We start from the raw sequence: 14346 nt of genomic DNA, 5'->3' as shown, positions 1-14346 counted from the left end.
GTTCTTCATGTCGCATTTTGTGGTTGTGAGCCACGGTTTTGTCACACGCAGTCTCATGACAAAAGCGCAAGAAGAATATCACGTGTGGCCTTAGACGCCTTTTTTGATTCGAAAGAACGAGCAGCATTGTGTTAGTGGACCATCTGTATCTTGGTTCCCTGCGGAAGTGCCGTTTTTGGATTCAAGGCAGTAATCAATTATTCTATCTTTCTCATATTGGCTTCAATTCCTTGTACTTTCGCGCATGCTTAACTTTCTGCATAAATGTGGGCTTACATACGAGCAACAAACCAGGTGGAAGTGAGCTCTGCGTGTATACGGGACGTATCTAGTGCGTCTGCCTGTTGGGTGTGTGCATGGTTGCGACGTTAAATACCCCCCCCCCCCCCCCCCCGCCCCATTTCTCTCTCTCTGCTTCCGTCGGGGCTGATTACATTGCATAGAGTATCTGAAATGCCTCGCGAATATCCTCATGGTCACACTGTATACTTCACGGATAACTATCTTTCTACTTTATATAGAATTTCTAAATGAAATTATTTGAGGTATTCCTACTGCGCTTCGTTGGTGTAACAGACGCGTGTGCGAAGTGACGAAGACGAATTTCAGCTAGCTGGCACGCTCCATTTTCGCACGTGGAAAGAAGAAGAAGAAGCTGTCTACCTTGATGACTGGCGGCGTTCATTGCTCTGTCGACATCCTGGCTACAAATAAGGCAACCAAGGTGTATGTATTACAACTTATAAAATAGTCTAGCTATACTGTCATGGCTTCAGATATTTCCAAGAAAAGTTTAACTTATGGTGCCCTCACTACCGTCGTAACGTGAACGTTGTATTCTACCACCGTGATATTTGCTTTCTGCGCTGCCCTAAGTTGCTTCTCACCAATTCAGGAAACAATTTGCGAACCCGTTTGACTTTTTGCATCTGATCAGCTAACCACCATACCAACAGAAACATTTCTAAAGATTTACGATGAAAAGGTTTATATACTGGTTACAACGACACAAATCACTATCAGAGTTATTGCAGGGGGTTCTGGTGCCATTTGATATCTCGATAATGTACATGGTTGGAGGGGTTTTAGTGATGAATTTGCTGCTGTGATGATGTAGTGTTTTTTGAGGTTAGTAAAATCCAGGAGTATTGGCAAAAGTATATATAGAGCTTACTGCCACATTTATATTTAGTTTGACGACCCTCTGCCGCTATTTCAGCAGCGTCGCCAAGGTCATTCGAGGCTGATAAAGCCATTTGCATACTGATTTCATCAAACATGGCGTTCAGGCGGTTGAGGAGGTAATGTGCTGCAATGCTGCCAACAAGATACCTCATACATTTCGCTGCCTCGAACAGACACAGGAGGAAAACAGTTAGGGACATTATGTTAACATAACGTAGGGGCCTAGATACGTGCGACCTTGCCTAGATGGCCTCATTTCTGGCATGCCGTGACGCAGCAGCACGCAAGAGTTGAGAACTGCATAACCAGCGGTTGAATAGAGGTAATTACCGTCTGGTTTTGAGTGGAAGAGGAAAATATCAAGTTAGGCAGGTCACGGTGTCGCGCAGAACAGATAATCGATGCACGATTGCCCTACCAGCGCAAGGAAAACGAACACAAAAGAGGAGACGACAGGACAAGCGCTAACTTTCAAGCTAAAGTTTATTCCGGAGGCGTAACTTTCTGTCCTAGTGGTATAATCGGGTAAGACATGGGGACTAAGAAATATTTAGGCTTGGCATGTTGTCAGCTCCCACGGGATAGGGTTGTGACAGGAGATCGCTGGTCGAATTGTTCGTTTCCCACTCCCGGTGGACCACACTAGAATAATCGTTGTCGTGATTCCGGCTAAATTAACGGAAGTGCACACACAGGGAGGCCGTGGCGTCTACTGGCAAGGATGCCGCGGAGCCGCAGTCCGCGATCCACTCCATCGAGCTGTATCCGGGCGAGAAGGCCATGGAGGCTCTGCGCAACTGGCAACCTCCTGTGCGGGGCGGCACGCCGGCCTCGCCGGAGTCGATGGAAGCCGAGTCGCCGCCCATGCAGCAGGGTAGTGGCTGCCTGACCAGCTGCATGCTTGTCGCCTGCCTGGCATCGTGCGCCGCCGGCACCACTCTGGGATACGCGTCCACGGCTGCGCAGTCCATCGAGGTCCAGCCCTGGTACACGCTCGAGCGCCGGTCGCCCGACAACCGCTGGTTCGCCGACATGCTGCTCCTGGTGGCCGCGCCCAGCGCACTCACCACGGGTGCGACGAGTATGACAATTTTGTTAAGAGAGCAAATATGCAGACACTTGAGGCACGTTCACGCCATCGCCACCGCCACCGTCCGGTCCTGGCATCGATGGCACGTGTGTAGCCCAGGCGTGGAAGGTTAGGCGGTATACACAGACGCGTGCGATGGCGCAGTGCGTTTCGCTGAGGAAGCATCGGAATGAAGTGGTTGCATCGCCACGACCCACTCGATCGGCTCGGCATCGTAAACCGGAGGCTTTTTTGCCATCCGCTGCTGGCATGATCGTTTTGCGCACGCACGCTCTAGCATTCCTGCTGAGCTGCTGTGTGCGTACGCTATGGTGGTATTTTTGAGTGACCCCTTTGGGGACACTTACACTTACGTGGCCGGCGCCGATGCAGCGATGTCTCATACGAGCGACAGTGTACTTGGCACACTGCCAAGCACGCTGTCTTAGCGCAGCGCCATTAACTCAGTCCCCGAACATGAAAATCTCGCAATAATGAAAGTATCTCCTAAGGCGTTGTCCCAGAATGTCGCTCCAGGTTCATATTATACCGGACAATACACGACTGCCTGAACCCACTAAAACTATCTGATGTTTTCTCTGGGCGCTGAAGAGTACCGACTATATTTTGTCGGTCTCATCTCGAACAGCTGGGAGGTGCCACGGCGTTAACGTTGAGACGTTGGAAGTTGAGACGCCTGGTAGCCTGCTGCGCATCAGCAGTTGTCTCACGCTTAGTGTCGCGCCAGCAAGTGGCCCCAACGTATCGGTAGATCACTACTCGAGGAAGTGAAGTGCAATGCTAAGTCTTGCTATCACTGTCTATATATCTTTTACCTTCAGGGCGAAACTGCTAATTACTTTATAAGGAACCTTTCCTCACGACTAGTGTATTTTGCGGTCACCACACTACGGCTTGCCCTGCTGGTTTTGATCAATTTGGACAGGTAAGGAAGGTGATGTGATCAGCGATCTTAAAGTTGTACTGAGTAAGGTGTACCGGTTGTACGCAAATGCTTCAGTTCTCTGGATTAGTTTTTCTTGTCTGTGCAAACGTATAAAAACAAGCTTCAACCTAAGCGGTTTTACAGGGAATTTGCAGGGAATTTCTTAATGTTGAGGCCTCTGAGAGCATGGGCTTGAAGCCTTCTCTCACGTTAAGGTCCCGTCTCGGTTGCAAAAGCTTAATTAACCGACACAGGTTAACGCAATACTCTTCTTTAGGGTCCCTTTAGCAGTCGTCCTTGAGATCAGGAACCTTCACTTGCTCTCAGTAACCACACCACTTGTTGTGTGCGTGCAGGACTGCTACTGGACACGGTGGGAAACCGGATGACGCTGCTGCTGGCCTCGTTCGGCCTGCTGGCCAGCTGGATCACGCTGCTCTTCTGTTCCAACACGGTTTCGCTGTTCGTGGCGCGAATCATGTCCGGCATCTTCCTGGGCGCCCTGTCCAGCTGCGTTGGTATGCACGTGGCCGATATCTGCCCCAGCCGCCGGAGGGCCTTCTTCCTCGGACTCGTAGAGGTAGCGCCGCAAAAGTTATGTTACGAATCTTGATAGAATAAGATAGATAGTTTGAAAGGCCGTGAAAAAAAATAACAAGCAGAGGTTTTTCCTGCGCATATTATCAAAAAGAAACACCCACACGCACTGTCGAGCCTGTAACACTGTGCCATGTTGCTTGTAAGACGTCTTAACGACTAAATGATAAACGAATAAAAATTTATTGCTCTAACAGAAATACGAGAACCAGAAATTACTTGCAAATAGCCCTCTCCTTACTTTTACACCCTATAGGAAAGAATAAAAAAGACATTCTGATACCACGCACTGTGGGAATCGGCGTACGCGAAGCTTTTATCAGCCAGCAAGGCAAAATGGTGCCTTATGACAAGGGACGCACTGCAGGTGTCCGTGATGATCGCGTCCTTCAGCCATTGTGGTGGATCTTGCAGAGGGGAGGGGATCTTTACATTGCGTGCTACATGGACCCTCTGTGCGTACGCTCCGCTCAGCCGTGAACAGGAAATTACGCATAACATACAAATAGAGGTATAATCAAATTAATTGGCAGTAACGATGTGTCATTATTCATTGGTCTGCGGCCGCTAAAGCTGTATCTACCTAACCTAAATACGTCTGCCTAAATGTTGCGGGCTGCGCCCACTTCGCCTGCCTGTCACGCGGCGTCACAAGTACTCGAAAACACACCACGTCAAACCGACATGTACGTACAAAGGAAAGATGCGTGATTATGCCGAACAAAACTAAGTTTCTTTTTTAAGAACGGCCGGAAAACTTCACCGTTCTGAAAGGAATACGACAGGACTGCCCGCCGATCGCTCTGGCACTGGCTACTCGAAGCTGCCGGCTCTAATTTTTTCTTCATATATATATATGAATTCGTGGCATTATCTCTCTCCTCACACGATTATCTACTTGTACTGCGCTAGCTTGGCTCCACAGAATCCTGAGACACTTCTGCGCGCTCCTCACCTCCTGTCAACGAATTAGATAAAAAAATCGGTTTCGCCTTAAAGGCGAAGCATTGATTGCTTTAGCACATTATTAGACAACTATACGAAGTCAGGGTAGTCGTTTTATCTGCTGTATAAACTCCTCAAAACTTACTAACTTAACCTGCAAAACAGGAACACATCTCACTCGATGACCGAGAACAGTCGCTGTCAGAAGGTTGGCGTGATAAAGAGCGACAGCAGCGGCAAGCGAATTCCCCTCCGCGCTACCTCTCGCTTCAACGCGAGCTATAGGCGCGCGAGAACACAGCGCACACGAAGCGATCAGTTACCTCAGGGCGGTCAGCCTTTGAATCCACCTCAGATTGCTGACTAAAGAAAGAAGTGGATGAACGAACGAACGAACGAACGAACGAACGAACGAACGAACGAACGAACGAACGAAAGAACGAACGAACGAACGAACAAATGAACGAACGAACGAACGAACAAATGAACGAACGAACGAACGAACGAATGAATGAATGAATGAATGAATGAATGAATGAATGAATGAATGAATGAATGAATGAATGAATGAATGATATCCATTTAAACCGCGAGTGGCTGGTTTTGTTCCTTCAACAACCTTGCTTTTTACAAACGTTCCCTTCAACCACAGGTGACGCGTAACGCGGGCATCCTGATGGCCTACGTGCTTGGCTACTGCTGCTCGTGGGAGGTGCAGGCCGGGCTGTGCGTGCTGCCCCCTCTGCTGATCATGTGCCTGCAGAACCGCGTGCTGAACAGCCCCCAGTGGTTGATGCGCAACGGCAGGCTGCGTGACGCCACACATGCGCTGTACCGCCTGTACGGAACGAATGTGCCGCCGGAGTTCACTGTCCGGGCAGCGCGCGATATCAAGAACACGTGGGACAGCATGCCGGCGTACACGTCAGCCAGGCGAGTATACGTGACAGCTTTCTGCATGCCACTGAGGGAAGCTAGGGGGGCGAAGCTTCTGCACACGTGTTACTCGCGAAGTGCAGTTAGGCGCAGCTTCGTAGCGCTTTCAGTTTGTTGGAGTAGATACTGAGTCAGCTTAGTTGCCACGTGCGACGGCTTCACATTTGCGCAAGGACAGAAGAGAAAAGCAGTATAACACATAATTCAGCAATCAGGCGTGTATGTTCTCTTACTTTACTGTTCTGAGAATGCATTTTTGTATCTTCTCCTGGTTAAGGCAAAGCTGATGAGAACATGGGGTAATTTTTAGCAGTGTTCTTACTTGTCCTCTGTAGTTTTCCCTTAATTGACACAAAAAGGTGCCCAGGATTATTATTTTGCAGTTTTCACAAAAGCACCCGAAATGCACTGTTTTCTGGAGTCCAGTTAGACTTTGAGAGCTCGTATACGGTCGGCATAGCTCTTCGAATAAGCGTGCCGGGAGGTGTCAGACTTGAGGAGTTACTTGCGAAATGCCTACGTACTCTGCGAGACGCCGTACCTGCTTGCTTACGAATTTGTTATGTCATGGAGCATCGAGAATCGTATTGGAGCAGACTGACAACTTAACTGCAGCGCGGTGCAGGAACCAACTTTCCGCATTCGACGAATAAAGTTGTCTCTCTCTCTCTTCTGTATTCGAGTTGGATTGCCACGCCTAGAGTGCTTATCTTCACAATCTAGATAAAAGGAAATCGCATAGTCCTGGAATGGATCAGTTACCCTGTCCTTAATGCTTCGCATTGTTTTACGAACATTATCGTAGAGGAATCATCGGTACATGGAACGAAAGTAAGGCACGACAAGATAGGAGCTGTCGCACGAGACCCTCCGAAGGTCTCGTAATATAATACGTTCCTAGATGCGCGCCGCCGCTCTATACACTTGAGTTGGTTATTGCGCTGCAAGAACACGTCAGTGTCAAAGCGATAGTGCTAGCAACGCAATGAAGTTCCAAAGCGAGCTGCAGTGCAGCCTAAAGCAACGTGCCCCTCCGCTCCAGCATTGTCTAACATAAAGATGCTGAAATTTCCTGAAAACTACTTAACTACAACTCACTCATCGCCTAGTAGCGTTTTTAAGTTTAGTGACTGCACATAATGCAGGAAACAAGATGGACCGCATATCCCACGTATTTCCGGAAACTCCTCACCCGGCGTCAACAGGTATTTTTTGCGTAGCGTTATAAGTGAGCTGAAATTGCTTCCAAAATTTGCTTCATTTGACTGCCATGCCAACGGACAGAACATAAGAAACATTTACAACAATATCTAAAATATTCACGGACAACTTTCTGTGGTAACTGATGGGAAAGCTTCAGGTGCGCCGCTTGTGCACATGTGTTGCTGCGCCAAGTAGACCGGTCGAGTTTGACAGTTCTTTCGGTTTCGTTGAACAGATACTAAATCAGCGCGTAGCTTCCACGTGCAATGGTTTCTTATTGGCCTAACGCGGAAGAGGAGAGCAGACGAATAAGTCAAATTTTACAGTCAGTAGGGCACCTTGCTTTACTTTGCTGCTGTAAATTAGATGTTTGCGTTTTCTCTTCCGCAGCCTAAACTAACGCCGATGAAAATGGAGCGTTCAGGAACACTCTTATACATATGCACGCTTAGGCTGCGTAGCTTTCACTTCATTGCCACTGAAAGTTGCCCGGGAGTATACAATCGCAGTGCGGCCATCGTGCGACGCAAGGTGCAAGCCCCGCCGCCAGGTGGCGCGATGTCGAAATCACGCAGAAAATTCGATCCAGGTAATATAATTTGACCGGCGGCTCCACACTTAACTCTAAGAAGCCGAGTCGGTGGGCCAAGTGGAGTAACAGTTTTAAAATACAGGAGAACTCCCCGGTCCGTGAAGGCTGCGGTATGTGCCCCTGATGAGTGCAAATGCATGGTTTGAAGTGTAGAGGTGAACGTTCTCGTGCTGTGGGAGCCGTGGCGGGCCATGGCAGAAAAGACTACGCACTAACCAACAACCAAAATTGAAGAAATAGCAAGGTCGCGCCGCTTGCAATTCGAAAGGAAACAGTGTGATAGCGCTACTGATAGTGTCATTGCGGAGGAGTTCCGGACATAGCTGTTGTACATCACGGCCGTGTAAAAGCTTCTATCGAGAGTTTGTGTCTCCTGTTCAGTTCTATATTGCCTACAGTAGTCATGTACTGTCCGCTGACAGCTCTTTATGATGCACACCTCTGTACCAACTCGTACCTCGTGCATATATCTAACCGAAGTGCTCAAAAGGTAATGTTTTAGAAATGAAGTTGTACTGCATAGCTTTTAAGTACAGACAAGAATCTTGCCCATACGCACGTACGCAAAATGCCGCAGGGATGACAAAAAAAAAGCAGCTTAATTTTCGCTGATCGTAACACATGGAAGTGTCGGCGGGATGGTGCCAAAAATGACTGAAAGCCGAAACGTAAAGAGAAATTCAAGTGTGACGTTCAAGAAAAAATTAGGTGAAGCTTTTTTTTTTTCTGCCTTGAATGTGTACAATACGTAAATGGTACAGAATCCGTAGTACATAATTCCTAATTGTATTTTGATATGTTTACCATATCTAAATGTGGCGCAAAAACCCGAGCACAAGTAGAACGACACACGCGATCACTACAGCGTCTCCTACTGCTTGTGCTTCGTTTTTCTTGTTTTTTTTTGCGTTTTAGTAAAATCTAGTCAAGCAATACCAACTCGTCCAATTTTCTGTTTTGCTGAAGCGCTTCATTTTCGATACGTCTCGTAGTTCTCTGTGCATGCACCTGTCATTACCATTCACCATTCTTGTCGGATTAGAAAGCGAGCATCTTAGACGAGACAGTGAAACAGACACAACTGGTCCAGCAATACGTTCTACAATGACCACTTCGTCCTCGTCACATCGCTGCGCAAGCGTTTCACAGTGCGTATGCACCTGATTTGGTGTTTGCATTTCGGCATAACTTGTGAACGTTGTAGTGCATAAATATGAAAATTACACGAGATTGAAATAGGGTCTTTTGCTGTGCAAAAACCATTGCATGACATTACAAGTTGGAGAGAACGAAGATAAACAGAATTGTGCACGTGGGCGTCAGTTATATAGCATTTAATTTGCCGCTTTATTAATACTTCCCTTCGTATTCCTACATGTGCGTTTGACCTTCATTGTCTTGTTTTTGTATGTGTGTGTGTGTCCTGGAGGCACCTCCCGAGGCTTACTGCGTTGGTGCTGGTGTTCTGAGTAATTTTGGCGCTGTCACGCTACAAGCAGGCAGGGACGCCAACTGCTCACATCTCGACACTCCTCTGTATTGTTCGGCAGGCGGCTCGCCCTGGGCGTGCTGGTGCAGCTGGTGCCGTGTCTGTCGTGCGTGCAGCTGCTCCTGCTGCGGGCAGTCCAGGTTATGGAGGCCCTGGTGGCCGACAAGAAGGCGGCCAAGCTGGCGGCCCTGTGGATGCTCGGAGGTCACGTCGTCCTGTCGGCAGGCTTCGCCTCGGTCACGTGGCTGGCGGGAAGGCGCCACCTGCTGCTCCTCTCTGCCGTTATGACAGCCATGTGCGTCGCCGTACTGCGTCCGCTCGACCACCTCGCGTTCAGGTGAGAACTTCACTGGGTATAGAGCAAAGCGAGAGTTAGACGGGAAGGCTGGGAAACGTTGGTATTTCTTTGCAGAGACACAATGAGTCGAGCAACAGATACCAGTATTAAAAGACAGTGGGATGGCTTAAAGAAGAGCATAACAAACTGGTTTACTTAACGTTTTGGCAGTGAATGAGCTTCAGCTGGTTCTTTCTAGTGTGTATTTATGCAAAAAACCGGCAGGGCAGGTGGATGCAATGAACGTGGTCTCTCTAGTGACGTGGGAGCTGAGGTAGAGGCTGTAGTGGCCGTTAGCATTCGCTTGTGATTGTACGGGCCGAGTCAAAGACTGCTAGGCGATGCTTTAAAGGTACACCAGTACCGCCATGCACGCTATATCAGTTGTTCCCAAGGCAATGGCTTTTGATATAAGGATACGCGCGAAAATTCGCTTGATAAAATCGTGCAACCCTGCTGTATACTTGGTGTCCTACTGGACATGAATTGAAGAAGCCTCGCTTGTTATCGCTGCAGCTATGCAACTTAAATGTAATCAGTTGGTGAAAAAAACTGCTGACTCTCCAGTAATCGAGCGTAGATGTAAGCATGAAGTGGCTACCAGCAAAGCAGATTGGTTGGAGATGATAGTAGCCACAATCTTAAAACGGGTGTAGCGCATGTTCGCAACGGCACACCCCACGACATCGCAGCACGCCATACTGTGCACTGGTCCATATGGATGCTTCCCAGCTGGAAGAAAACCGGCTGAAGGCGGCACGACAGGCAGCGATAGACGCCAAGGAGAACGAGGGCACTGCCCAGGCGCCAGCTCTCGAGGCGACGCGACACCCGCGCCGTGGAGCTCGCGCACCGCTGGCGTTCAAACGGGCAAAGGCAACCCTGTCTCAGCGTTAAAAGATGACATTCAAGTGTGTGGTGCCCTCTATCTGCCTTTTGAATGTCGCTATTGGAAATGACAAAAGTTCAGCGTACTAGAAGTTAGTTTGAGTGGCATTGTGAATAAACCTTAGGAATAATTCGGAAGCAGTATTTTTTTGCAACTTCTTTGGGCAGTAACTAGCGTATGTAATACGTCAGGCCTGTACAAAGGGTTCGGGGCCAGAGACCGCATTTTCTTAAATTTTGGCTGGTTGCCCGGATGATCTCGTTTTGTTTTCGCAACGATGTCCGGATGTTATCATTTGAGTGCCCGAATGACAGCTCTGGCTTTTGGCTCAAGTTCACTCGAAGCTCACCGACAACGGGAGCTAAAAGCATGTCATGCATAGCATGTCATGCATGAAATTGGGAAGCCTCCACTGCAATTTCTCACAGTTAAGTTCCCTTTAACAGCACACATGATCACATGGAATATTGCGGATAGTTATCACAACTCTTATTGGGCTTATTATTGCTAGATTGGTCACGGGATTATCAATATTTAGTATTTCCTTTATGGAGGGAGGTGTGCAGCTTAGCACTCAGAACCCATTCATTGGCCAGTCTTTTGAAGGAACTCGCCTGTTTAAGGCATAGGGTCACATGAGTCGTTGTTCACCATCGGTACTTTTCTCGGAAACCATAGTGACTGATAAGCGTGCGTGCCACCGAACACAAAACCTCTAACCAATCGACGTATTAAACGCCGGCGCGCCGCAGCGTCTGGTCCCTGGAAGAATCGCCTGGTGAGACCAACTGGTCTGGCGTGCGTGCAGTCGGCCTGTTGCTGGCCAGCTACTCCATAGGGCTGTGCCACGTGCCGGCGCTGCTGGTCGCCGAGCTGCTGCCCGGTCGCGTTCGGACCGTGGGCGTGGCGGGCGCCTGGACGGGACGCTGGCTGCTCGCGTTCCTGTTCGTGCACTTGGATGGCTGGGTGCTGACGGCGGCTCGCTACAGCGGCTCGCTCCCGTTCTGCGCGGTGCTGCTGGCCGCAGCCGTGGCCGTGTTCGCGCTGGTGCCCGAAACCGAGGGCCGCACACTCGTCGCCATCCAGAAGGAGCTCTGAACTGTGGAACTTTTCATATCCCAGATACACCCACAGTGTGGAAGCATACTGTATTTAATTTAAAGAAAACTTTCGTTAGTATAGCAACAGACTCGACCCGACTGGGGAGCCACCCGCAGTGTTGAATTATGTTCACATGTTCTCATTTTGTTCAATACTGTTGTTTTTAGCAAGGAAATCGATCACGATAGGTACGACATTTTGTTCCCAAGACAAAGAAAAAATGCACGTTGTCTGAAGGCAATTGTTCCTTGTGGTGTGCTTGTATTAATACGCCGTACGTCGTTGGTGGGAAGTTTTGTTTTTGATCACCGACATCAATTACAATATTTGCATCACATTTATTTAGAGAACTTCGACGTGTGCACCGGGTCCAAGAACAGAGATCACCTGACTAATAGCCTATACGCACTTCTGCTTCCTTTCCTGCGCTATGGTTATTAAAACACATGCTTTGCGTGTTATATTTTGTAACTACAACTAGTTTTACGAATGTCTAGCATGACTTAAGCAGATACTCTGTGGTATGTAATGCTTCTTTACAGCGAAGCTGTATATGGCTACACCCGCCGTGGTGGCTCATTCAGCTAAGGCGTTGCGCTGCTGAGCAGGAGATGGCGGGATCGAATCCCGGCCGCGGCGGCCGCATTTAGATGGAGGCGAAATGCAAAAAAACGCCCGTGTGCTTGCGTTGTAGTGCACGTTAGAGAACCCCAGGTTATCGAAATTAATCTGGAGCCCTCCATTATGGCGTGCCTCATAATAAGAACTGGTTTTGACACGTAAAACCCCAGAAAGAAGAATGCCTAGGGCATGCCCGCTGTCCGCGAACAAAAAATATCTTCATCAGCAATGGCTCGAGCGTCGTCGTTTTCTTCGACAGCTCGATGGAGCCTCTCAGCGCGACCGGGCGAATGCGCTCGTGCCACTGCTCGTGCATTCATCGTCATGATCTTCCACAGCTGGCTCCGTTGTGCGGAAAACTATCATCATCGCATCTGTTTCCATCGCATGGAAGCGCGCTTTGGTTGCTACCCGTCTCTTTAAAACGACATCTGCTTGGACGTAGTTCCCCAAATAGCACACGTACGCGTGCATGCGCGCAATGTCATACGTTCGAGCAGATGAAGTTGCGGTCTGATTTCAGCTCCGCCTTCGACATGGGACGGCCGCAGGTTCGTACGCCAAAGAACAGCGATTTTTCGTGGAACGACACCGAGAGCAGCGGCGGGAATGTGACCGTCGGCGTCGCGCCGTCGACGGGGCGGTGCGGGAAGTAGATCGCGCTCCGCCGCGGAACGTCGTCATCGCGGTGACTTGAGGACCCGAGAAGAGGAACATGCCCGCGATTCGGCGTGCAAGAGACGGCGCGGAGTCGACGACGCTGGCCGCAACGACACCAAAACATTTATGTAGCCTTGTGTTGTACATTTAGATATACGATGTAAACAGCTTCGCTGGTCATCCACCTTCACAGAGTGAAATGGCTCAAGAATTTTTAAGACTTTTCTGACGTTAAACTAAACGCACTCTTGTTACTGCTTTCATAATCCCCATATGAAAAAAGCAGAATCAAGTCATTCTGTAAATTTAACGTGAACATCATATAAAATGAACGTTGAAGAGAGCGATGGCCTTTTTTTTTAGGTCCTTGTCTGAAAAATGTCGTTCACCACGTCAGAAAACATTTTGTCCAGCAGAGGTGTGCAACACCGACAATTGATCATTTTGAAAATACTGCGGAGGAGGCTCGCCATCTGTCGCAGGGCGTTACGCGCTATGAACACACTACTGAACATATTTGATCTCCTAAGGTATCTTTTGTTATGCATTTGATTTTGCCTCTTCCGATGAATCACTTGAGACGGACGTTATTGCGAGAGAAAATTGGAATGTTAAGTTAGCTGATTATTGAAGTTGCACAAATAACTTTGTAACTGATCACTTCACGCCACATGTTGTAATAGCGCCGTTGGATCCGGACAGTAGGATAGGATAGGACAGTAAGTGAGCCATATACACATAAAAGAAATTGTGAGAAGCTTCTGTCTACGAATGTGCTACAACATAGATTAGCAATCTAGTCTGTATTCTCTATAAAAGATACACCCGGCAACCCTGAATCTGTGACTGCGCTAAGGAGGAACTCCAGGTAGTCATTCACATGACGTACTATTCCCAGTCACGCCACTGGAAAAACGTTTACATAAGCAGTACTCATGGTTTGCCCTAACTTGAACGTAACTCTGCACTGCTCAGTAACTGTTGTCCCTGTGTGCTCCGGCAAGCGGGAAAATTGTCCTACGTGGTGGTTCGAGGCTTAGGTGTTATGGTAAAATTTGTAGTTCTCCGGTCTGCCAGATGCACGAGTCAGGTACAACTCCTCTAAAGGTGTACACGTCGGCAAAGGAACCTACAGGAAGGATTGTGACCGCCGCGAATTCTTGTACAGGGACTTCGGTTTGAATGGAGGCTTGCCCTGTTTCTACGCTTCAAGTACACGGGAGCTCGGAGAGCGACCATCGAGGCAACCTACAGTGCGGTCTCGAAAGTAGTGAAAGCTAAGGAGTTGGAGGATACTCTTCTGCACTTTCCGCTTGAGGACGTTGCCCATCTTTTGAAATTTCACAATACTGTTCAGGTTCAGTTTGTCACAAAAGCAATTTCACTATCTATCTATCTATCTATCTATCTATCTATCTATCTATCTATCTATCTATCTATCTATCTATCTATCTATCTATCTATCTATCTATCTATCTATCTATCTATCTATCTATCTATCTATCTATCTATCTATCTATCTATCTATCTATCTATCTATCTATCTATCTATCTATCTATCTATCTATCTATCTATCTATCTATCTATCTATCTATCTATCTATAATCGGGTACAACTTTAGAAGACAGGAGAGGCCCCGCCCAGTTGACCGAAGCGCAGCAGCCAATTCCTCCGCGACTATAGAAATAGTCCCGCTGAAAAAATTGTGACTGCTTCTAAAACGCGTATTTGTCGGTATAAATAAGATTTGTGCATCTAGACGAGTCGTTTACTAA

The 14346-nt window shown here is 48.2% G+C and overlaps 1 protein-coding gene across 1 annotated transcript; it reads left to right on the top strand.

Moving 5' to 3' along the window:
* The first annotated feature begins 1587 nt into the window (after positions 1–1587).
* Positions 1588–11704, top strand: LOC119444995 (solute carrier family 2, facilitated glucose transporter member 8). The gene is made up of 5 exons (XM_049664834.1): positions 1588–2257; positions 3557–3780; positions 5395–5675; positions 9024–9299; positions 10941–11704. Exons 1-5 carry the CDS (start codon positions 1966–1968, stop codon positions 11284–11286), a joined length of 1419 nt encoding a protein of 472 aa, XP_049520791.1. The 5' UTR covers positions 1588–1965; the 3' UTR covers positions 11287–11704.
* The last annotated feature ends 2642 nt before the right edge of the window (positions 11705–14346 follow it).

Source organism: Dermacentor silvarum, chromosome 3 (assembly GCF_013339745.2).
Source record: "Dermacentor silvarum isolate Dsil-2018 chromosome 3, BIME_Dsil_1.4, whole genome shotgun sequence".
NCBI lineage: Eukaryota > Metazoa > Arthropoda > Arachnida > Ixodida > Ixodidae > Dermacentor > Dermacentor silvarum.
Note: the sequence above shows the minus strand (reverse complement) of the source record. Positions and strands in the feature narration are given on the sequence as shown.

What these genes read in the sequence shown, in the direction of transcription:
- LOC119444995 (XM_049664834.1), top strand. Translation starts at nt 1,966, where the DNA reads ATGGAGGCTCTGCGCAACTGGCAACCTCCTGTGCGGGGCGGCACGCCG. An exon ending in GCCCAGCGCACTCACCACGG is followed by an intron (nt 2,258 to 3,556) that starts GTGCGACGAGTA and finishes GTGTGCGTGCAG; the next exon opens with GACTGCTACTGGACACGGTG. An exon ending in TCTTCCTCGGACTCGTAGAG is followed by an intron (nt 3,781 to 5,394) that starts GTAGCGCCGCAA and finishes CTTCAACCACAG; the next exon opens with GTGACGCGTAACGCGGGCAT.